At 39.9% G+C, this 26206-nt stretch overlaps 1 protein-coding gene across 3 annotated transcripts in view; it reads left to right on the top strand.

Annotated features, from left to right (window-relative positions):
* SMYD3 (SET and MYND domain containing 3) overlaps positions 1-26206 on the top strand; it is a 308385-nt gene that overhangs the window by 236925 nt on the left and 45254 nt on the right. For all 3 annotated transcript variants that reach the window (XM_064158682.1, XM_064158684.1, XM_064158683.1), the window contains 5 exons: positions 2381-2448; positions 4990-5092; positions 10504-10614; positions 23561-23648; positions 24913-25087. In XM_064158682.1, the coding sequence (XP_064014752.1) occupies positions 2381-2448; positions 4990-5092; positions 10504-10614; positions 23561-23648; positions 24913-25087 (545 nt within the window). The remainder of the gene's footprint in view (positions 1-2380; positions 2449-4989; positions 5093-10503; positions 10615-23560; positions 23649-24912; positions 25088-26206) is intronic.

Below are 26206 nucleotides of genomic sequence, written 5' to 3'. Positions count from 1 at the left end.
AAAATTCAATATTGTCAATATAAACAGTTTTATAGTAATAATTGGCAATTTGCAAGTGAAAGGGATTTAGGTCTAGGAGATGTTTGACCTCTGCTGCTTCATATTCTGTGAGAGGGAGCTAAGGTCCATGTAGGTTAGCTTGCTTCCTTTCTTACCCAGAAAGCATTTTTTTTTCAATAAATAGCAAAATTAAGTCAATATTTTTAGAATCAAGAAAATTGCCACTTTAAATGGACTAATCTTTGTTTGAAAGTTGTCTGACACTTTATATCCACTGCCAGCAGGAAAGAAATAATTAAGATGTATGCTTTTGGTAATTGATCACGAACATTTGAATGGTTTACATAAATAAGACTAATCAAAGTATTGTCTAACCACTTAAAAAACACATGCCCTACTGCATGTACATTTATTTAAATTAATGTTGCTGTCAGGATTTATGAGAAACATTGAAAGTAGATTTCATTTTCACCTTATGGTTAATGCTCTCATAAATAATAATTTGTCAATTTATAGGATAAGATCTACTATTAAATTGTTCAGTGTACCTCTTTGAAATAGAGGTGTTCATTTACTGTTCTGGGCAATTATTATAGGATAGAACTGCAACTTTCAAATCTCATTTTCATTTCTGCAAAATCTACTCTAACTCATTTTCTGTTTTAACCAGAATTAATAGTATGAATAATCTAATGTTATGTGGGAGACCTGGAACGTTTCTTGTATATGCAGTACCGTGCAGCATTGTACTACATAAAATGTTTTACTAGTGCGTCTTTGATAACTGACCAGCAGGAAAAAAACCCAACCAAAACACCAAAGCCAAGCAAACAAAAAAACCCAAAAACCCAGATACAAAATCAGCTATTCCAAAACAAATTAGATATTTTTTTAAATGTATCTGGAGTTGAATTTTGGTTCTTGTTTAAGTGCATGAAAATGAGAGTTGCTCATCATTTGCAAGTAGTTTACCTTAGAATTGAATACCAATGGATAAGGTTCTGGCCAGCCTGCTCTAGGGTGGGGTGTCCCTGCCCATGGCAGGGGGCTTGGAACTAGATGATCCCTGTGGTCTCTTCCAACCCTGACGGATTCTGTTCTATTCTATACCAAGCAAGAAACTTCAGTCTGATAGTCTGGAGTAGGGCTATAGCTACAGCAAGCCACAATGCCTGGACCACCGTGCCATGACTCCATCCAGCAGCAAGGCTTCACCATGCTGCAAACCCCAGCTGCTGGCAGGTAAAAATTGTGAAGCATCCCAACGTAATCCAGAAAGGAAATCCTGGGGGAAAGATACGAACTTTAAACAGCAAAAAGCTGCTAACCCCACAGGCTCAGCTGAGAGCACACAGGACAAGCAGCACGAAGAAAGCCACAAGGCAGCACTGAATGGCAAAAGGGAGGTACGTCACAGAAACGCGTCCCCAGCTGCTCCTGAATCTGGAAGCCAGCATTCCCAGAGGGACAAGAAAAGCCATCACACCAGAAGGGTCCAAACTCAACCTTCCTGCTGCTTCGGTGATTTTGATGATGTGTTCTGGAGTTACTGTAAATGGTTTCATCCTCCAAAAGAAGATTGTATTCAGCAACTACTTGATACAGGGTTGCTCAGATGTGTGATAAGGCAGCTGCCTTTATGGTTACTGAAGATGACACTGATCACATTTGTAGATAAGGCGTTCTGTAGGTGCTTAGAAAGGGAGTGAATTATTCTGCATGACATTGGGGAAGAGCTGTCACTGCAACAGAAATCCATCTCTGTTGGGGGTGGGAAGTTGTAAAAGCTCCATGCATACCTTTGATTAGTAATTACCTTTTTTATGGGCTCATACACATGCACACCAAAATACCCATAACCTGCAAGATATGCTATTGCACAGCTTTCATATTGCACAGGCTGCTACAGGCAAGGCTGATACTTGCTTCCTTCCAGACTGACCCATATATGTTCTTTGGGCTCCACTAGTATTCATTGAAAGGTGTTGTGACAGCCTGACATTAGCACTGTCCCTGCATGGAAACAGCCACTCTTCTCATCAGTGCTTACTGTCATCTGTGTTGTCCATGGGTTGAGTTTCTCAGGCATATAGTGGCTTTTTTATTTCCCCTCTGGACAGGAAAGTAGGGCCTCTGCATGTCTTTAACCCCACATTTTTGCAGGAAGCAAATATTTCTGCTTATAATTGACTGCAGTTTTACAGGAGAGTGTTTCCCAGATGTGATTTCTCTCAAATGAAAGAGCACCAGTGTTGGGCTTCAATGTTTCCCATCCAATTACCAATTGCCCTTTCATTTTATTTTGATTTTTTTTTTCACTTGACTGGGGGGGTTTCCAAACGATATTAGTAATCCTGGATTTCCCCTCTTATTTTCACAGGTGACCTGTAACTGTTTCACCATCAGTAATGGAGAGATGCAGGATGTTGGTGTTGGCATCTATCCCAGGTACTGTGGACACTGTGTCCTTCACAGGCAAAACCTGTGTTGGTTTTTTCCTTCCCTCCCCCCCCCCCCCATCCTTTTTTCTTAGGTAGCTGAAAGAGCAATCAAAGCAGCAGGTAACTTGTCTAAATGGGAAACTGGGAAATGCCATCTAATTCTTCTCACCAAAACATTCTAGCTAGGCTTAAGCTAGCACAAAGAATAAAAATACGATTGAGTTGAAAGCAGTCTTGATATTCCTAATTACAGAGTAAAAATTGTTTAAACAAGATATGTCTTTATATTTGATTTTAGTAAAGGTGGTAGTCTTTTTTTATGGAAGAATAAATGCTGACATCAAAATGTGTGGTTGGGACTACCAAAAAAGAAACCTTGTCAGTGTTGCTTTATAATGCAGATATTTTGCAGTCAAGAACCTTCTGTACTGGCAATTAGAAGAAAAGCATTAAACATATTAATTACCTTACCTAAGAAACCACCAAGGTGAAAAGATAAGCATATTGAGAGATGAATGTTAATATTTGAATTAATTATTGTTGTTTATTATTTGTATTGAGTGAGAAGTACATACCAAGGAAGGGTTTGTCTTCATAGAAGTAGTTTCCTGTAATTATTAATGTGGAAAATTAGTATGTGTAGTTTGAATTTATATTTTACCATCTCTTTTTGTTTTCTTAATGCACAATTGAACTGTATTGTCAATATCTCAGCAGGCCTATCACTGTTTCTTTTTCTACTAATGTCACATGTGTAAGATTAACTAAGGACACTTCATATCTTGGGGTCTGCCTTGCAGAAAATATAAGGGAGAAGTAGTTAGGAGGACATGGGAATTAGTGTTCCAAAAAGTACAGAACAGTCATTTGATTTTGAGGTTGAATGCCAACAAATCCTTTCTCACACTTGGGAAACACTGAATATTACTTTGGAGTATTATTGTTAGTCAAATATCTTAGTGGGGAAAAAAGCCCTGGACCATGGAAAAAAAACAGGGAAAAAAAGGTGGCTATCTATGTTCTATGATAATGCACTTCCAAGGGATGCAAGAGACCCCTAAGTTGATTTAGAGCAGTTTGAGTTTTACTGTAACCAAGTCTCTCTGATCTGGGAAAACTGTGAACTTAAATCTGTGGTTACCTAATCCTAGGCAGATGCCCTTCTGGGTGAATTCATATACTTCTAGATGAAATTGCCATCAAAGCCACAAGTGTTTCCATGAGATGAAATGTGATTAGAAGTGCTTCGTTTAGCCTCATTAAGAGGTTCTGTGTTGTTGCATAGCTTGATAGCTTTAGCATCCCAATATATATGGTCCTTCTGTGCATCACCTTGCCAGCAGCTTTGGGAGTATGCCCAGTGATCTTGCAGAAAGTGAAATCCTCTTTCCCAGTGAACATTACCAGGTTCATGTGCAGATTAGGCACAGATAGTTTACTAAGCCAGGAGGGATACCAAGGGAGTGAAGAACTGAATAAATGCAGCTTGGTGCAGGGCTCTGACCCTCAGCAACACCTCTATTTTGCCAACAGTTGAGATTTTTGAGTCACTGAATCAAGCAGACAAAGCAAGTAAAGCCAGCCAGGACCTGGATAAGACAGAAATTCTTCTTCCAGCCTGGCAGTAGCAGAACTGTTCTTTCAGTGGGTCGTTCCCACAGGGGAAGGATCATCAATCACACATCTCCTGTGGGGCTGATGTTGGCCTGGCAAAGTCAGATGCTTCTCAGCTAATGAAACATTGGACTAAAAAATATACAGTATATGTTGGTGATGTTTCTCTTAATAGTCTCCTTCAAAAAAGAGGGAAGGGTGTTTCTATGCCAGGAGATCCACCAACATGTGCATCTCTTGGGGGTGTCTGCAGCTCCCCAGTGTGCCTATTCCAGCTGTGCTGTGCCAGCTGTCACAGGACAGAAGAACAGAGGCTTAACCAAAATATGCATAGAACAGAGTCAATGGCTGCATCTCTTCTTTCAACTCCATACACCAAGGACTTGCAGTTTTGTTGCCATAGTATTTTATATCCACACATATCCACTTTCTGGTGAATATAAACTGCAGGTTGATTACTGCCTGCTTTGAGCTGTGGTTCCATTTGCAACTGATAAGATTAGTGCCCTGAAACTGAGCATAAGCAGTAGAAGTAAAACATAGTCCCAAGGTACTAACATTTTTGCTCTGAACTGTCCAGGTTGCCTTGTTGCCCCTTGCTTGCTTTGCCATCTCCCCCGAGAGAGGCCTCTCAAGAGAGTCACTGGGAGGCCGTCACATCCCTCCCACTCTGAATACACAGAAGACAGAAACATGTGAAGAGATCCAGGCATGGCTTCTATTAGCAATGGATATAAATCTTCTAAGCATTCATTTTCCTCCTCTAACCAAGAGCAGCTGATTTGCCAGGGGTTTTATTTGTTTCATAACCTAATTACTTGATACTTCAGATGTAATCATGTTAACTACTTTTAAATGATTAAAAAGAAATGGCAGTGGAGACTTCTCTCTAAAGTTCTTTCTTTCTCTTTCTCCCCCTCTGTGCCCCCTACAGCATGTCACTACTGAACCACAGCTGTGACCCAAACTGTGTGATCGTTTTTGAGGGATACCAGCTTTTACTTCGCTCTGTCCGAGAGATCCAGATTGGTGAAGAGGTAATTATCTTGTCCTCCCTTCCATCACAGACACCTGCAACAATGACATCTCCCTAAATAAATTCCAGACTGCAGGGCCACCAGCTTAATATTTTGGTGATGTATTGATGCCACTTTCTAGCACATAGCTATCAGAGGCAAAGTGATAAATAGAATCATCTCATCACACTGCCTGGGCCCCATAATCATTACTTCTCATAAATCACTAGCAGTCTTGATAAATTCTTGATCCTCCTTCCTTCCTCTAGGCACTTCATTTTGTTTGTATTTGAGCATCTTTACCCTGATGGAAACAATTACAATATTTCTGGATGGAATGTAGTGTTCACTGTCACTGCTACAACAAGCATTTGTCAGGCTGCAACCATACTGTTGTAGTAAACCTTTCACTGACAGTGAAAGTAGCAAGGCAAGGTTTGATTTCTTGTCCATTTCACTAGAAAAGACTGCAAAATACCCCTTTTAAGAGATTTCTGATTTGATCTAAGGTATTCTTATCTTTGTTTTTACAACAGCATTTACTTTGAAAACAGTAATTTGTGGCTAGGTAAGCATTTCTAAGTAAATGTCTTTCGTAGCAAAGGAATGTTGAATTTGCTTAGTAAAGCCTGCAAAGATGTGTGTATGTGTAACTTTACATGCACCAATGACTTCTGTTGCCCCAGCTGTTGGCCATTTCAAAATTGTAACCTAATGTAACTATGGCTCACACCTGTGGGTGAAAGCACAGCCAGAGTAATGATGGGCACCAGTATGGTTAGGTCATCCTCACTTGGTTGTGGCGATACAGCGTCATTTATGCTAACTCAGAAGAGGTGTATTCAGCTAGCTTAATTAAGATTGGTAGATGTGGAAGGCTGTAAGGCAGAGATAGGTTAAGGCTTAAATCTAAACAACTGTGGGGCCACCCTCCTGCAGTCAGCAGATCCTGCCCCTGCAGCTGGGGTGTAAGGGCTATATCATCGTCTGATATCCTGCCTCCAAGATGGGCTCAAGGACACTCTTAACAGCACAGTGTGATGGGTTGAGGTGGCTAGAAAGGATCTCCTAACCCTCTATAGGCTCTACTATTCACCAGGGTTTTGTGCATAATTGAATTGAGTAACAGGAAAGAAGAATAAATTTTTTTTGTGGGGGTTTTTTACTGTATCCCTACTTAAAAGACTACAGGACTTTCTAAAACTTGTCTAGCAGTTCAAAACTAATTATAACAGCTTTTTACTCTTCAAGATGATGTTAGTTGTAGTGCTGACTGTTACAGCTTTTGTAACATCACCTGATGTAAAATGCCAAGGAATATAAGGTATAGGGAAGGATTATAAGAAGCAAAAATAATTAGCCTAGACATCATCAAGGCTCCTTCAATGATAAGGCAGCTAATTTACTTTCTCAGAAAGACAAGCAGCCAGCTCTAAGAGGTTTTCATCACTTCTCTACTCTTAAGTAACCGTTTAAAATAGCATCAAGATGTATGCTACAGTTTCAACTGATTAATTGTTAATTACTACCTGAAGGGAGGTTGTAGCCAGGTGGGGATTGGTCTCATCTCCCAGACAACCACCAATAGAACAAGGGGACACAGTCTCAAGTTGTGCTGCAGGAAGTCTAGGCTGAGTGTTAGGAGGAAGTTGTTGGCAGAGAGAGTGATTGGCATTGGAATGGGCTGCCCAGGGAAGTGGTGGAGTCACCGTCCCTGGAGGTGTTCAAGAAAAACCTGGATGAGGCACTTAGTGCCATGGTCTGGTTGACTGCATAGGGCTGGGTGCTAGGTTGGACTGGATGATGTTGGAGCTCTCTTCCAACCTGGTTGGTTAGTTCTACTGTGTCTCTGGAGTTTTTCAGGCAGACTTAAGTTCATTTTGCCTATTTGCCAATCAGAAACTGTATAGTTCTGGTTAGTTCAATGCATAGCTCAAATCAGTTGGTCTTTCTGTAGACAGAATTTATGAGCTGAGGTCCAATTTCAGTGCATAGCTTCTTATCAGCTTATCAGAATTCAGTTACAGCAAATTTTTGTCTTTTAAAAATTACTACTGCATACAAATCATAATTTCAGATGACCACCACTTAAACTTGTTTTCATGATAGATTTCAACCAGAATATGTGATGTTTCTGTTCTTATAGTTCTGTTAGAAGTTATATATCTGTATGTGTGATGCCTTGAGCAAAAAGCAGGGCTCAGGCAGTGCTGCATTTCCAAGGAGAAGGTCTTGAGAGTCAATTAAGTCTCATGGCAGTTAAATAATTCCCTGCCTTCATAAATGTTATTTAATATATATGCTCCATTTCAGACAAAAAGATTTACTGCATCCTTTATAAGTGATGCAATAAAGAGGCAAGTTTTGGTCAGCTAAAATAATGTTTAATTAATACCATATATCCCACATGCAAATACCCTTGAGAAAGCCTTTGATAAATGGGCTGATTTCCTATATATGTACAAGTTAAATGAGCCTTGCATCTAATGAAGGGATCTGAAATTAGAGCAAGTGTAAAAGAGACTTGAATACAGATTTTTTTGTGTTTAAATGATTACATGATTAGTATAGATTTAGCCAGCACTAGGTTGGACATGTTTCTAAGTAGTCAAATTAAGTTTTCCTACTCAGTCTGCCAGCTACAAGCATGTTTGTGAATTTCTGCTGGCAGGGCTGAGAACTGAGCCTCTGACAGCAAGATAAACCCTGAATTGTTAAAATGCTAGAAGAGGCTATCAATGTGATGAAGACTCTCACCTTCCTCCTTCTGCCCAGTCATATGCTTTAATTTAGAGCAGGTTGTTATGTGACTGTTCATGCTGACAACTGCTTGGTAACCTCTGGAAAAGAAATTACTGTTTTTAAGTGTGTGCTCACTTCATAGGTTTCTGCAACATGGTTTACAATTAAACAAAAAGAAGACAAGCTAAAGAATGTTTCCTGATGGCTATGTGTTTGTTTTGCAGTATTAGAACTGAACCTTACTAGTGGGTTCAAAAGTAATGATAGGGTTTCAACCACTGTCTGATGTATTTTGGCAAAGAACAGACTAATCTGACATGAATTGTTTTTCCCAGAAGATTCATACTATCTTGCACATGTCTGAACTTGATTAAATCAGATTTACTGCTGTTTGCCACTTGAACCCAAAGCCCAGTAGTCATGGGTTAGAATCAGCTGTGTTTATATAGAGTATAAAAGATGGACAGCAAGCCAGTGTGCAGAATTACTGTGATGGAAAACACAGCGTTACAATGAGACATCATGATCAGAAGTTTGTAATGGGAGAGGGATATTGGTCTTAAAAGGGCTGAAGAAAGAGGTTAGGACTACAGCTTGATGGGAAAATGCTTTGCAAGAAGGGAGATAAATCTTTCCTACCACACTGAGGAGGATGTTAGAGTAGGACTGGCTAGGGGAACAAAAAAACTAAGAATAAAGTTGATGGAGTCTCTGAAGATGTTTGAGAAACCAGAGTAGGGCAACAAGGACTGTGAATGTGAGAGAGTGAGTATTGGTGGTCAAATATGGGGAAATGTGTGAGGCATGTAAGGGAGGCAGAAGGGCAGATGAAGGCTCAGCCCACTGTGGGGCTGACAGGTTGAAGAGGCCAGCCCATTGTACCAAGGAAGGCTGAGCTAGGACTGAAATCTAGAGATCAGGTTCAGATAACCCAAGTATGGAGAGTAAGACTGGATAACGATGCTTATGTCCAGGGTCAGAGAAGAGGGAGAATGAGAGGGACATACTGGAATGAGTGTAGCAGAAGAGACCAAGCTTGGGAGAAAAAAGTGGGAAGTAGGCAAAACAATTTCCATTCATTCACTGCACAAAGCCCAGAGGGAAGTCTGCAAGCTCCTGTGTGTATGATTAGTACAGACTATTCTCCTGTACACTAGCTGATCCCCTCTCAGTCCAGACATATACAAGCTAGAATAGAATATTGGTTTAGAGGGCAAAACCTAACCAAGTTTTCACACTTTCTAACTTTTGATTATCCATGGAACTTTATCTCTTTAATTATTTATACTATTAATCTTCAATAATGAGCCCATATTTACTTTTTTTTTTCTGCAGGCTTTCTGCTTATGATCATTTTAAGAGCTTAGCTTTGCCATTTCAGTAATCGTCTTTTAATACAGCCTTCCTTCAGTATGCAATCAAATTATACTGTAATAATAAATGAAATTAAAAATGCAGGCATTGTTCTAATTGCTTGCCAATTGCTAGTTTAATTGGAATGCTCACCAGTTTGCAAACTGCAAGTACTGACAATGCATAGTCATTACAACAAATCGCTCAGGTTGCCCTCTAATTTCTTTGAGTGGACTCTTGTGATTTGGCTAAGAATCATGTGAAAATTCTCCCAATTAGTTGAAGTGTGTAGGCACAGGATGAAATAATGTGACCTTTTATTTTTTTTAGCTCTGACCCCTTGAGTATTTCAAAGAGTGGTGGGCATGTAGCGTGATCACTCAATAGCATCTGTGACCAAAGGCTGGGCTGAGCTGGGATGTTATTATGTTATAGTGTTTCCTTTGTCATTCGTTTGTGCCTCTGCAGCGCTTTAAACTTTTGAAGGGCTCTACAAATGCTTAGCCCTGTAAAATTCCTTCTGGCAGTCACCAAAGTGAACAAACTGCAGACTTCTCTGTAGTTCATTCAAATTCACTCTGTACAGAATGAGGAGTTGAAAATGGCACAAATGTAAGCATTTTCTTTTATACTTTTAATAAATTTTCTTGTAGCGTGCTTTAGCAGCTCTGGCTGCAGTGCTTTAGCAGCTCTGGCTGCAGTGCTTTAGCAGCTCTGGCTGCAGTGCTTTAGCAGCTCTGGCTGCAGTGCTTTAGCAGCTCTGGCTGCAGTGCTTTTGTGCTTCCTTGGTAGCAAGGAAAACATCACAAGCATACTGAGGGTGGGTATGAAGAGGAGGTTTCCTCAGGCTCAGATATATATTTGTGAGAAAAGTAGGGACTTCCCTGAGACAAAATGTTTAGAGATAGTTGAATGTTGTCTAAGTGCTAAACGCATACTTAAGCTTTGGAGCTAGGCAGAAAATGAGACTTCATTTACAGGGAATTCACATATTGAGCTTTCAGTCTCTCCTTTCTCATTCCTCCCTTGCTTTCTATTGCTCCTCCCTGCGCTCTTCTTCCCCTTTCTTATCTCTGAAAAGTTGAAATAGTGCTAATTCTTTGAGGATTAATAATTTCAAACAATATTACTATGGAAAGAGTATTCCTCCATGGAAATTATTTTGGACCTTTGTTTTGTGTTGTAAGAGTATTCAATTTCCTCCAGGAAATTATCTGGTAAGAATAACTTTGTGCTGGAAAAAATGTATTAAAAATGTTGCTTTAGCTACATGTACATTGAATACAGATTTTTTTAAAGCTTAAAATGTACTTTGTTTCTGTGTATACTGCACACAGCTCAACATCAGCTATATTGAGTCACTGATGCCCACCAGTGAACGCCAGAAGCAACTGATGCGCCAGTACTGCTTTGAATGTGACTGCCTTCTCTGTCAGAATGAAGAAAAGGTAGGTTGAGCAAAAAAAAATATGGAGACAGTGGCAACTCTTCTGGACCTGCAAATCTGAAGTAATATTTGGTGCCTAGGCCTCAATCTCAGCTGCATTTTGATTGACAAAGGAAGAGCAGTAAGTGCTAACGCATCAGTGTGAACTAGTTAAGATAAGGCTAACATAAGCATTTTGGTGGTACAGTTGTGGCCAAAGTAAATGGCATTTCCTAAAAATGTAAACCATACTTTTAATTGATTTTGACCCATGTTGAAGAAAAAAATCAGTAACTAAACCAGGAAAAAAACCCCAAAATATCTCTTTCTAAAAGTCACTTATAGAACACTTCCTGAATGTCAGTACTTTATTACTACCATAATGTCTTCAGTTCATTTTTCCTCTGACAGCTTTATGCTTTATTATTTACTCCATTTTAAGATCAATCTCCACTGTAATTTGGAAATTTGTGCCTTCCTAAAAGCTGAACTCTTGGCAATGTATTACTGTTTCAGCACATAAAAGCCCCATGCTGTAATTACAATTAAAGATGGGATTACATTGATGACAAACATTTTCAATGGAGATCAGTTTTTCCACAGTCATGAGCCAGTGTATTGTTCATGTTCTGCATTTTCAGCCAAGGATTTCAGGGAGAATTGAGTTTATAGGATCACTGTTATGAGTTGTCTTTCTCCTTTGGAGCCAGGATTTGATGTCTTAGTGCAGCTTGGATTTTGGAAGGCTTTTGTTTTTCACAAGGTCAAAAGCAATGTGTTTGAATGGGGTTTTTTTGTATTTAGCCAGTATTTCATATTTGCCCAAGTTAGTAATAACATAATACTAGCAAGTAGGTCATTCCTTTAATCAATGTATTGCTTTGCTTAGTTCTGATGCTGCATCTTGAGTTTTGAAAGAGGACATCACAAGTCCAGCTTCCAACTTAGAATCATAGAATCAAACAGGTTGGAAGACACCTCCAAGATCATCCAGTCCAACCTGGCACCCAGCCCTAGCCAGTCAACCAGACCATGGCACTAAATGCCTCAGCCAGACTTTTCTTGTACACCTCCGGGGACGGTGACTCCACCACCTCCCTGGGCAGCCCATTCCAACGCCAATCACTCTCTCTGCCAACAACTTCCTCCTAACATCCAGCCTAGACTTCCCCTGGCACAACTTGAGACTGTGTCCCCTTGTTCTGTTGCTGGTTGTCTGGGAGAAGAGGCCAACCCCCACCTGGCTACAACCTCCCTTCAGGTAGTTGTAGACAGCAATGAGGTCCCCCCTGAGACTCCTCTTCGCCAGGCTAAACAAACCCAGCTCCCTCAGCCTCTCCTCATAGGGTTTGTGTTCCAGGCCTCTCACCAGCTTTGTTGCCCTTCTCTGGACACTTTCCAGCACCTCAACATCTCTCTTGAATTGAGTGTCCCAGAACTGGACACAGCACTCATGTTGTGGCCTGACCAGTGTTGAGCACAGGGGAAGAATAACCTCTCTCGGCTCTCAAAATTTGAACACCCTTTGAACAGCAGCTAAACCATCTATGTCTACATGAAAATATTACCTGCAGTTCTTTAGCTGCTCTTGCACTTCCATACATCTCTTTTATAAGGTTTACAAACCTACTAGAAGTTTTGACACTGTTTTCCTATCCTAGGAAGAAAAACAACTGAAGTTTAGGAATTTCATCAAATATTGATAGTCTGCTGATAAAATTTGTTGCTAGAGGATATATCCATGGTTGATTGGCCTCATTGAGGTTTCTGAGAGGTGCTTGAATACAGCCAAGTATAGAATTTAGACATTTTCACCTTTGATCTTCATGTTTAGTTTCATCAGTGCTGTTGAAGAGCTTATGCTTAAGTCACAGGGGCATTGTTACATGAAAAAAATTATTTACTTGTTTTGAATTAGTATGTAAAGGCTTCATGTAAGATTGCTGTACTGGTGTTAGCCTGGAGAAGAGGAGGCTCAGGGGGGACCTTATGGCTGTCTACAACTACCTGAAGGGGGACTGTAGCCATGTGGGGGTTGGTCTCTTCTCCCAGACAACCAGCAACAGAACAAGGGGACACAGTCTCAAGTTGTGCCAGGGGAAGTCTAGGCTGGATGTTAGGAGGAAGTTGTTGTCAGAGAGAGTGATTGGCATTGGAATGGGCTGCCCAGGGAGGTGGTGGAGTCACCATCCCTGGAGGTGTTGAAGCAAAGCCTGGATGAGGCACTTAGTGCCATGGTCTAGTTGAGTGGCTAGGGCTGGGTGCTAGGTTGGACTGGATGATGTTGGAGCTCTCTTCCAACCTGCTTGATTATATGATTCTATACAGAAATATTGCTCCTCCTTTAGGGAGCATGTGTTTAAGAGGAAGGAAATACATAATCATACATTAAGAAGTGCTGAATTTAAATGGCTGTGTTCCAGAAGTTTTTTCCAAGTATTTTTTTTCAGGCTTTTGTATTCTTAGTAAGTTTTCCAAAGACAATATGAAAGATGAGATCACCAAATTAATTCAAAAGATGGAGCCTGGGAAACAAGGATTAAATAGAATTGTTAAAACCAAGTCTTTTCTTATAGCTTGACTGAACATAAAACTGCTTGATAAAAGCAAAGAATAAATAGCATCTGTATCTCTAGTAATTATTCTGAGGTACCTGTGAAGTACTAAGGTAGTGTTAAAAATAAATAAGTCAGGACTTTATTCCAATAAAATGCTGGTTTAATCTATTTCAGATCAAAACATAGTTTGCAATAGTTTATTTTATAAATCACTGTAGTGGTTTGGGTGTTCCCTGCCCCCCCACACTTTGGAAATCACCCAGACTAGACTCAGCTGGCTCTGGAAGTAGGAATGAAGCTTATATTTACAGCTAGCACAGTATACAAGCAGATATTTACAGTATATACAGTTATAGACAGAAATAGTCAAGGTAAAAGGTAATACAGAAACACAACAGCCCTCCCAGAAACCTGAGTCCCCAGGAGGGGCTCCCAACCACCCTTCCACCTTCTTTCCACCCTTCCACCTTCTTTCCACCCTTCCACCTTCTTTCCACCCTTCCACCTTATCCCAGAGTCTGCCTTACATGCAGGGTGAGCTGCAAGGACCAGCAAGAGGTATTAGAAGCAGGGTGATGAGTTGGGTTACACAGATCCAACAGAACAGCAAAGCCCAGGGAAAGAAAATAGACACCGACTCTGACAGAGACACTGTCTTATCTGTGTTTGTGTTCTTGTTTTTATACATCTCAGCGACCCTATGAGTGAAGTAGACATCACCATTGTGTCCTTTTCACAGCCTATCATCTAGCTTTTCTCATTAAAATATTCCAATTAGCCTCAGACTAGCACAGACAGCTTTCCTGTTGGTTGCCTCTGAAGTTTTAAATAGTCTTTGCCAGTTGAAGTTTATTTGTTATTTAGTTGTCAAAGATTGACTGTCTGGTTGGTTGGTTGGTTGATTGATTTAGGACCCTGTAGCAACATTGTCAGGTATCATGACTTCATTCTATTTTCTTTTTCACAGTGTAGTTCTTCAGTGTTTGAGTCTTTGGCTGAATTTGTAGGAAGCAACACAGAATCAGTCTCTTCAGTGCCTAAATCAATTCCAGTCCTTAACTAAGGTCCTCCGAGGTCTATTAAACCAAGTATGAGCTCATCTGAATAACAAGAAAATCTATAACTTCTGAGACTGTGTAACTGCAGGCTGGATGCTTTAGATTGAAAAATTGCTGTGGCAAGCAATGTGCCATATCAGTTTCTTGCCACTAATTTAGTTAATATCACAACACTGCAGTAGCTAAAGCTGTATTTATACATTTTGCCTTTGTGAGCTTTACTTATAGACATGAATAGGAACTTTCTGTTGTGTGGAAGCCAGCAGGCTTGAAAAGACTGAATTTAGTTCAGCCACATGAGTTACAGCAGAGGACTGTGTAATTTGTTGACTTACTGCAGGGTGTCCTGTTACTTTCCACAAGATTAATCACTGGATTGTATGCAACTTGTTGATCACACTACAAAAAGTGATTTGAACTGGGGAGCCTATTAACACAGTGTACCACAACTCTGCCCAAGTTCATCTGACCACAGCCATTAAGAAAAATGTGTTGCTGCATCATACTGCTTTAGAAAAGATAAGGCATGAATCTTTCTCCTAGTGCTAAGAAGTGCTGGGTATAAGCTAAAGTTTCTGTACTTCTTCCAACAATAACTGGACAGCTGAATTTTTACACACAAAATAACCCTAGTGTACAACTTGATGCTGTTTGCATCATTGCTGTACAAAAAGTCCTGAGGTTTGAAAGCTTTTGATGTGATTAGTTACTCCCTTATAAGTCAAACTCTCTCCTGCAAACTTAGAGGTGGGTTAATGATAGCACTCATCTATCTGACTGGGAAAAAATGTTTTAGGAGAGCAGGATATCTGTTTTTAAGCAATGAATGAAATACTGGTGGAGAAGACAGATAAATAGATTACTAGTAACTGTTTGGGAAAACTGGAAATCCAGTATAGATTATGTATCAATAGAAAACACTGTTGCAAGAGGATTCATAAACAGTAGCTTTTGTGTGAATCATAATATTTAATTCTCAGCTGGACATCTCCTTGCTTTGAATGACTTTGGCCTATCACCATTGATTGCTGAGGTATGTGGAAGCTTGGAACAATGTGCTAGTTTGAAGCTAGCTAGAATGTTTTGATGAGAAGAACTAGATTGCAGGCTGTGAAAGGGAAACAATGGTGATGTCTACTTCACTCATAGGCTTGCTGATATGTATAAAAACAAAAAGCAAAACATAGATAAGGGAGTCTCACTTCTGCTGCTGGCAAGCTCCAAGCTGCAGCTTTCTAACCTCACCCTCTGTTTTGCTTTTCTAATCCACTTTGCTTCCTAACCCCCTGGCTGAACCTCCATTCTTCCTTGGGACTGGGGTAAGTTTGAGAGGGGTAGGGGGAAGGTGAAAGGGTGGTTGGGAGCCCCTCCTGGGGACTCAGGTTTCTGGGAGTTGTGTTTCTGTATTACCTTTTACTTTGTATATTTCTGTCTATAACTGCATAGACTGTAAATATCTGCTTGTATGTTCTGCTAATATAAGCTTCATTCAATTTCCCAATCTGGATGAACTTAGTCTGGGTGATTTCCAAAGTGTTGGTGGGGCAGGGAACACCCAAATCATCACAAACAATGTCACTTGATGGGAACAGGCTGCATGATAGCTATTCAAATGGTAAATGAAGACCCTAAGAAACAATCAAGGGTCTTAATGTTCCCCCAACATTATGACATTTCAGAGAATGTCCTTTTCACTCTTTGCAATTATTATAGTAATAGAGAACTAGAAAGCTACTGAAAACAGTTTGTTTCAAGCACTCATTTGCTTGTGGAGTGTTTCTATCTGCTTCTATTAAAGCCTGGAAGTTCTGTTGGTTTAAATTGCTGTTAGTTAGAGGCTTATCAATAACCCCTCTGCGAAAGTGAAGTTCTTGAAATTACTAAAACACTGTACAACAACTTTTGAAGGTATTCACTGCCTCTCCTTTGATTATGTGATAGGAGATGATCAGATTTGTTGGCAAAATTCAGAGGAGGAAACTGTAGATACTGTGTTCTCTTGAGAGCTGTGGTTGTCTGAAATGAGTTAAACCTTTTTTTATTCATGACTTCAAAAAAACTTTGGGACTGGTCAGTGTGGTTTTGAGTGCTGACGCTGAATATTCAAGCAACTTGCTAATGAGTTAGGCAGTCAGTTTTTATCAGGGCTGTAGGAATTGAATTGTCACTTTCACTTCTGAGATTATTTTAAGGTATGGATTATATAGATTAGATTGGCCAACTGTGTATGTCCTTAACCACTTTTGCATGTGCTTTTCTAAACCCTAAACTTCCTGTATTACGTAGCCTTTCCTTCAGAAAAGTACGTTGCAGTAAATACTATTTGACATTGCAGTGAAGATGTGATGGTTTGGGTGCTCACTACCCCTCCACACTTTGGAAGTCACCCAGACTAGACTAAGCCAGCTCTGGAAATTGAATGAAGCTTATTATTTACATCTTAGCACAATATACAAGCAAGTATTTACAGTAGATACAGTTATATACCTTAAACCCCATAATTATTATAGCTACCACTTGATATTCCATGCATTACTATGTTAAATTGGTTGTATGTTAATGTTAAAAATAAACATATAACTTCATGTCAGTGTATCTTCAGTTAGAGCCAATAATTTAATAGGCACAAATTTCTTTGACTCACTGGAGCATAAACTGAACTTTGATACACAAACAACTACACTTCTACTTAGTGAAGTGGTTAGCAACTCACATAACTGTTAACTTTATTGGGATTTATGCATGCATTTAAGCTTAAGTACAAATCTCAGTGTGCTGGTGGATGTGGATTGGATTGTGCCTTGTGAAACCCAAATATTCTGAGGGTTTGGGTTATACGTATGTAATTTCAATCATTACATGTCTTCAGTGGCAGTTTGTGCCTTCACAGGTTGCAGAATTAAGGAATAGAGCAGGTTTGCCTTGTAGCCATCTGTTTGTTTTGTAAGAGAGACCTGGAGATTGCCTTAACAAATGTGTGATGTCTAAGATGGTCTAAAATAGTAACCTCACAGTTGCTAAGGATTAAGCTGAACAGTATCCTTCCTCAGGTAAATGAATTACCCATAGGTCGTTTTTGCAGTGATTCTGGAAATCACAATGGAATCACAAACGTGCCAGGAATTTTTGGATGGTCTGGCACAAGGCCCTATTTCTCAGGTGCTTAGCTGTAAGTACTTTGCTTTTCTTCCCTTCCTCCCATCCTCTGTCTTTTATCAGCTGATAGATAGTGAAGATCTATTTATTGCTCTTCCCATGGTCCAGCTGATTTTTACTTCAGCTTGTAACTTGCCCAGCTTGGGTGGGAATTTTGCAGTCAGCTCTAAGCTCTTGAAATTAGGAGAATTATAAAGGCAGTTGTATCATAGACAGAGAACTGTGTCTGTGTAAGTCCTATTGCTTTTGAAATAAACCACAGATTCCAGCATTTTGACTGGGAATAGGCATTGGGTTCTTGAGATGGCAAAATGCTGATCATCCTCAGGGGTCTAAGAGAGAATGATTTCCCATTGGAATGGGCTGCCCAGGGAGGTGGTGAAGTCACCGTCCCTGGAGGTGTTCAAGAAAAGCCTGGATGAGGCACTTAATGCCATGGTCTGGTTGACTGGCTAGGGCTGGGTGCTAGGTTGGCCTGGATGATCTTGGAGGTCTCTTCCAACCTGGTTGATTCTATGATTCTATATGGCATAAGGATTTTGTAAAACAGAGCAGAGAAAAGGCAATGACAAGAACTAGGATAGCTCCTGTCTTCTGAGAGTCACAGGTTAAAAATAAGTATGGGAAATTACTTGGCCAGCAACCATAATGACCAACACTTAACTGAGTAAATGTTATATGTGTTAAATACACATGCCCTTCACCTGAGGAACCTCCAGCTCCAAGAGAGGTGCTATAGTGGTGTTTACCTGCTTAGCCCCCTGTGTGTTGTTTATATTTTGACAGATCTCTTTAGATACTTTCTTGTTAAGTAGCCTTGCATCCTTGTGCACTGCTATTTAAGGGAGGAAATACTACCAATAATGTGTGCTTGTCAACCAGAAGAGCTTTAATAATAATACTGTGAGCATTATTGGTCTTCAAAGATTTACTTGGGCTGCATTGTTTGAGTCTAATGAAGGCTTTGAGCTTTTTTTGGTCTTACTATAGAAATTCATAGACACATTCTGTAAATATGTATAATGTACACTCTGAAGACTGTTCTGACAGCACACTTAAACATTAAATCACTGTAAACATCAGTTATATATAAGACATACCAAATAGTTTCAGAGTGTGTCCATAGTAACCCTGTGTTTACAGTAGCCAGCATTTTCATGAATGAAATGGAAGTAATTGCAAAGTCATTGCCAGTAAAATTTGTGGATGACAAAGACTGAGAGAATAATAAACATTTATGAGGACAGGTAAATAGTAGAGTATCTGGAACTGCTTGGTAAATTAGACCTATTGAAATAAAATGCATTACCTCTGCAAGCGTAGAACACATGTTCCATATGTGAAATGGGGATATACAGCTATGATTTATGTCACCAAACCTCAGATAGCCACAGGGTAAATGTTGGCTTCTTCTATGGATAAAGTGCAGAACAATGGACATGCTTTGGCTGCTTTTCATCTGATGTATTTTTCAAGCCTCCTTCAGGATAATACAAAATACCCTCTGAGAGTGCCTCTTTTCATTTGCCAGATAGAAAGGTAACCAGAATGTCTGCATTTGTTCAGGTGAATCACAGCATAGTTAACAGAAATTGAAAACATTACCTTCTTCTCTTGGAAAGAGAGCTAATGAGACCCTTGTAGCTATGAAGAGGGGAGTCAGTAGGGAGGCTGGTGTCAGTTTGCTTCACTATAAAACATTTATGAGATTGCCTCTCTAACATACAATATATGGATGCATTGCTCTTTGAGAGGGCTGTTTATATGTCTAAAAGAATCACAGAAATTAGTATCTGAAGTGGAGTGGCAGTGGATAGTAGTGTAGTACTGACACAATTGTGTTGACACAAATCCAATTACTATTTTTGGTGTGAAGAACTGTGGGCCTGACAAATATTAGGCTTGGAAGTGGAAAGGCAACTCTTGGGTCTGTTTGTTCCTTTCTTACCTTATACCTTAAGCCTTAATTAAATCTAAGATGTTATTGGGATAAATTTGTCTGAGTTTTATTTAACTTTATTAAACTGATTTCTTAAAGTGCAGTTGCTGCACTTAATTTTAGCTTTATAGAAAGTATCTTATTTGAAAAGATTTCCCACAGGCATTTTTGATGTATCTTTTAAAGTTTTTGAGTAAGTATTATAATGTCTAAGCTGGATAATGCTAGGGGGAGATTTCATGCTACCATGTGAAGGTGCTTGGTGTTTTGCACCAGTTGGACACAGTGACTGTGGAAACCTTCATCTTGATTTGAATGCCGAAGTAGAGCACTTAGAATCATAGAATCAACCAGGTTGGAAGAGACCTCCAAAATCATCCAGTCCAACCTAACATCCAGCCCTATCCAGTCAACTAGACCATGGCACTAAGTGCCTCATCCAGGCTTTTCTTGAACACCTCCAGGGACAGTGCCTCCACCACCTCCCTGGGCAGCCCATTCCAATGCCAATCACTCTCTCTGCCAACAACTTCCTCCTAACATCCAGCCTAGACTTCCCCCAGCACAACTTGAGACTGTGTCCCCTTGTTCTATTGGTGGTTGTCTGGGAGAAGAGACCAACCCCTACCTGGCTACTTGAACATGAATGGTGTGAACATCACTGGTGTGAATTTCCAGTGCCTATATAATTCATAATACTGCTAGCCTGTACAGTTCTCATGCACTTTCAGACACCAGAGTCAGTAATCCATGAAGAGCTGGTATTGATTATGTGATGTAACACAACCTGCTTAATACTGAGCTATGTACTGCACAGTTGCAATTCAGCATCCAGCTGCATAGGTCTTCATTTGACTTTCAGAATTCAAAAATAAAAGGTACTCAATTAATTCATTCAAAAGCAAGGTTCACAGCCTCCCAATAGCCTCAGAGGGAACACAGGGATGTTTTTCTCTGCAGAGTAGCTTTGGAACTACCGTCTGTCACATCCACTCACTTCAGGGCCATATGACTGACATGTGACTCTTCTGACAGCTCCACTTATGTGGGCTGTAAAATATAGGTGAGCTGGAATTAATGGAACTGGCATTATTTTTCAAAGCACAGGGCAGGGGAGCTTGTGTGACTTCGTAAGTCAGATGTAAATCTTGAACCATGACAGGGCTCTGTGTACTGATCATTTTACATACTTGTAGTTCTTAAGGTAGATATTTGGAGGCATCTGAATGTTGTAGTTTGCTTCTGTCCTGTATGACTCTGCTGATAAGTTATCAACGTTGGGTGCATCTTCTGCCAGTCACAGACTAGTGAACATATGGTGAGCTCTACTTTGGCTCTTGAAGGGCTTTGTCAACAATCATCAGTATGACCCCTTTTAGGATAAGCTTAGATTCTACACCCACATTGAGGAGCTCAAGGCATAACTTATCAAACTGTTCAAGAGCAAACTTATTTAGTATGCCTTTTACTTCCCTGAAGATTGTAGGAACTAGTGAAGGTGAGTGAAATCTTCAGCTGAAGCTGTATTCTTCTATAAACCACAGCCCCCATGTTCTATGTACCCTAACTAAATTCAGAAAGATGTGAAGGTATGCAGTGTTCTTCCCTTGAGAGGTGTCAGGTTTGAATTCCTTACTTATAGCTTGTTTCACTAGGAGAACCAACTACAACTGGAAGCTGTTCCCTCTAGAGGATCACAAAGCACAGATATAGCAGTCAGGGATAGATGGCTCATGGAGATTTCCAGAAAGCTTCAGTATTAGCAAGAAAGCTGCAGCAGCACCTCCGATGGTGCTGGAAAAAGGAAATATTTCTATTACATCTTAACTCACCTTTAAATAAACAAGTTTCCCCTACATGTGCTTGGAGTAAGTGGCAAGGAGATGCTGGAACCACCTTCCATCCAGAATAAGTGCTCAAAATATGTCACAGGACCAGCTTGGTCTGTCCTTGCACCCTAAATTCTGAGCTCAGTTAGCACATCCAGTGAAACTTCTGCATCCAAGGAATTGCACCTGTGAATAGTGTGAGGTTGTGTTCTTACCATGGGAAAAACATGCATTAACAGTTGTGTTGAAGGCTCATGGGGATAGCAGAAAAGACTTCTACTCAGTTTTCTCCAGTACACCTGTGTGTGCAAAAGCTAAAGCATGCCAGTTTCCACTGCCATAATATTATCATGTGGTTTTGTGACTAGATTATCTAGTCTAATTATTCTTTAGACCAGGACACAAATGCTTTGTTGTTAAAAAGAACAAATTCTTGTGTTTGGTTGTCAGTGTTAGAAATACGGAAAATAGTTACCCACAGAAGTTGATAACTTTTCCTGTCTTATTTTCCAAGAGCCTCTTCCTTTTCTTCAGCTAGACTTCTCTTTTCCTACAGATGGAATAAAAGCCTGCCTTCCTTTTTTGTTGGCAGCTCTGCTCACCTGGAGGTTTGACTGGGAACATGTTCTGAAAAAAGACATGATTTGAATGGGTGTTACCTCATGGAAAGCTAAATCTTCCTTAGCTGTTGCTGCAGTCCTCTTAGATTAAATTAAACACTTCAGCATAGCTATTGATCATCTCAATTGTTTCCATAATTCCAACTCTAAAGCTCCTTTGTATTTCCATCTGGTTCAGGCATATCACACTGCCTTGACTTTAAAGGTATTGTCTCAGGTAGAGAAACAACTTACTTGGAAAAAGCTTATTAGGCTGGAAGGCAGAAGTGTTCTCAGTGACAAGCCCTCCTTGTTGTTTTGCAGACCCTGCTTAGCTGTTTGGAAGCAGCCTCCATGTCTTCAACTAGTGTTTAGGAAAGGGCAGGACTTCTTTGGTGTATGGAAATTTGCTGTAGAAGAGTAGAGATGTAAAAGGCTTGTTCTTACATCAGTCAATCCCCAAAATACTTCATCTTGAGAACACAGAAAACATCTCATTGAAACCTGTGACTTAAATCCTTCCCAGACCTGGGCATCCTGCCCAGCTTCCTCCATCCTAAGTTCTTTCTTTCAAAAGGGATGAAGACTGTAAATCCAGAGAGGGCTGGGAGATTATTGATCCAACAGACACTTCCTATTCTCTACCTGGATATGAAGCCAGTGTTGACTCAACCATATGCACTACTGTAAAGGTTAGAGGAAAGCCCAACCTTGTACTGCTTTGTGGTGTTAGCAAAATGCTAAAAGACAATGGAAAACAGCTCAAAAGACTGCCCAAGAAAGAGAAAGATTAATCCTGTGTCAGTGAACGTTTTAAACGGATTCATCCATCAGTCCCTCTGAGTGCAAAGTCAGCCCTAATGACACATTGGTCATTGGCCTGTTACTTGGTGTATAATGGTTGGGGTTTTTTTCCCTTACAGATCTGTTCCAATTCCCATGTTTTTGAGGTTTTAGTTGTAAGGCTTACAGTCTGCTACAGAAATGCTGAGAATTATGGTTGGGCCAGTGGGAAAACACATCTTAAAAGAATTTTTCTTTTTTGGTAGCTCCTTAGGCATAACATTTCACAGATATTAGTAGTATCTCACAGAGCAGATTTGAGTTTTACATCTGTCAGTGAGCAGTGCTTGATCTACAAAGAGACAGAGTGTTGAGGGGTTCATAGGCTGAGTTCATGAATTGGTATAGGCTGGATGTTAGGAGGAAGTTGTTGCCAGAGAGAGTGATTGGCATTGGAATGGGCTGCCCAGGGAGGTGGTGGAGTCACCATCCCTGGAGGTGTTCAATCAAAGCCTGGCTGAGGCACTTAGTGCCATGGTCTAGTTGACTGGCTAGGGCTGGGTGCTAGCTTGGACTGGATGCTCTTGGAGGTCTCTTCCAACCTGGTTGATTCTATGATTCTATGTTTAATCAAATTTATTTCCTAAATCCTTTCTATGTTGTGGTTAAGAGGCTGTGAAATATTAGGTTGAAGGTCTTTGAGGGAATTTGATCTGCTCAGTGCATTTTGATAGAAAAATCCACATGCTGTTATCTTTTCTGGTTGACCATAGTTCTTGTTACAGACCCAATACCTGGGTATTGAACGTTTCCAAGTTCACATTCATTTTTCTTGATAGCATCTCATTTACTTATGAACACAGGATGAGTCTGAACTCCAGGTGAAATTCTTTTTTAATGTATTTACAAAACATCATGATACAGTCTCCACAAGTAGCTCTTGTCACCTTTTTTTCCTTGCTTTTCATTATTACTGCATATTTTCAGTTTGCTCTTTTACTTCACAAAACTTATCAAATTCTTTTTTTTTTTTTCCTATTAACCAGGATGCTGAGAAATTAGCTGGTGAAGAGCAGGCCTGGAAAGAAGTTAAAGATGCTGTAAATGAAGCGAGATATCCAAAATCAAAAGAAGGTATCCTTTTAGTGACAAGCTACCAACTGTCATCCAGTTGTGAGAACAATCCAATGTGCCTTAGCATTCAGTTTGTCTTTTGAGACTTATTTTGTTAAGATTTGCACTTTTATCTTGCTTTAATAGGTATTTTTAATGAATTTTGTGTTTAAACCATGTATTGTTCTTCACTGCATTAATAATAATAATAGAAGCTCCAATTACTTGGACTGGAACTGCTTCACAGGAGGGGTTGTAGGCACCTAGAATGTGAGGGAATATTTTGACTCATGTTTAGACTTCTGCCATCTCAACCTACTACTTCATATAAATCCATTTCTAAATGAAATAAAGCTTAATCTGAAATACTGTTAAATTATTTTCCTCTTTAGTCCCATTGTGAATGCTTCCAGATTCTCATCCTTTGCGCAGCAGTGACAATGGGAAGGACATAATCACAATCAGGTTCACTGCAAACATAGATTCATTGTAATAAGGTAGAATAATAATGGATAATAATAATTAAGCAAATTGAATGAGATGGTCTTGCACTAATAAACAGAAGTGAAGCCTAATAGCCATCACATAGATATTCAATCCAGTTATAAAATGATTGAACTGCAATGACCAAGAAGGGATGAGCAGAACAGAGGTAGAAAGTTTTGACAGAAGATTATGTTGACTCTTCTCTCATATTAGTCTACACAGTGGAATTTCACTGACTGAATTTGTCCTGCTGTAGCAAAATGCCTTACCATTTCCAGAAATATGGATTTTCTCTGGAGCTAGAGATACTTAATTTTCCAGTACTCCTTTCAGCAGCATAAACCCCAAGTTTGCATAGTGATATTCCAGGATGGAAACAAGTGATCCCAATTTTTTTTGTAATAAAAAAAACAATAAACCAAACAAACACCCCCCCTGCCCCTCCCCCCCCCAAAAAAAAAAAAAAAAAAACAAACCCACAAATAAAAACAAATTAAACAATGCCAAACACAAAACTGAATTTGTTTCAGACAACTAGATAGGGCCGGGTGCTAGGTTGGACTGGATGATCTTGGAGGTCTCTTCCAACCTGGTTAATCCTATGAAATTATTTTGCTAAATGTAAACAATGTGCAATTAACTAAGCCAGCATTCCATGTTAAGTATGTTTCAAGAATTAAAACAGAGGTTGGAACTATGGCAGTTTTTTATCTTAGCAATCTGTACTCCTCACTAACAACATTCAGAACTTGTATTTTTGTTTGATTAAAAACATTTCTTTAACTGAGGCTGATAACAGAGTGGGAGCAGGTTCTGACAAGATGCCAGAGTCTCTTGATGAGCAATATGGATCATCTTCCAGACACAAATATCTATCAGCTGAAAATGCTTGACTATGCCATGGATGCCTGTATTAACCTTCAGTCCTGGGAAGAGGCTTTGTATTATGGCAGCAGGACTCTGGAACCATACAGGTAAGAGATGTGATTGGTTGAACTGTTTCCAAAGGTGGGGGTAGATGTGGCTGTTTCGTTAAAAACAAAGGTTGGTTTTGTCTAGATGATTCTTATTGGGTTTAGTTCTTGCTGTATGTCTTGCCTTGCTTTCCACACCAACAGATGAGACAAAACTGCCGTTCAGATTCCACAGACAGCCTGGAAGCAAATAAAGTGGTAATAGGAGCTATTATAATAGCTGATTATTGGCTCTGTGTTCAGATGCTGCCCCATCCCTGTTTAGAAGCTGACTTTCTGCTTCAGACTCCATTGCTGTGAGGGTATTAGTGCTTTATGATGAGGACAGGTAGCTGTCTGAAATAATGTATCTTCACTGTATACTCTGTGTAGAGCTTACAGGAAGAATGAAAAATGATCTTGCAGAGCACAATTTCAACTAGAAATGAAAAAGAACCAGTTCCTCATCTGGGGAGGAGCCGAGGTGGTGAAGCACTTAGTGTCCTTCTCTTGTGGTGAATACTTGCTCCTATGCTATGTGCTGGGAGGATTTCTGAGTCTGGTAGCCTTTTTTCAATGTGGGAAGATGCTGTAGGAGATCATGCTTCATGTGGTGGGTCTTAATACTGATCAGAGCCTGTAGTTGTAATGCAACTTTGGTCACTTAGTGAAGAAAGAGCAGGTGCTGTTGATACACGTTATAAAAGCTCTAAGCCTTACACCTTTGAGTTCTGTATATTTGTGCTGCTGTAACTAATTGTAAGCCTTATGTTGAATGCCCAGGTATAATGTTGTTAACACATCAGTGCTCATTCTTGGTAGGGGCCTTTTTAGAGCATCCATTTCTTCTCTGCTCATTCTTTTACACCATGTGATGCTGCAGTACATAGTGTTGTTGAGAAATGTGAGTGGGATGCTAATGCTGAGCAGTATGTGCCACCATGAACATGAGCATCTCAGATTTTACATGTCTTCCCTAATCAAACCAGAATGCCATCAACATTCAGCATTTTGCCTGAGGAAATCTCACCTCAATAAAACTCTGGGCTTTACTTCAGAAACAGCACAGCGTTTCAGAGCTTTCCATATAAAGTAATTACCAAGAACTCTGCATAGTTGGTGCTGCATCAAAAGTGTGGA

This window comes from Pogoniulus pusillus, chromosome 18 (genome assembly GCF_015220805.1).
Source record: "Pogoniulus pusillus isolate bPogPus1 chromosome 18, bPogPus1.pri, whole genome shotgun sequence".
NCBI lineage: Eukaryota > Metazoa > Chordata > Aves > Piciformes > Lybiidae > Pogoniulus > Pogoniulus pusillus.
Note: the sequence above shows the minus strand (reverse complement) of the source record. Positions and strands in the feature narration are given on the sequence as shown.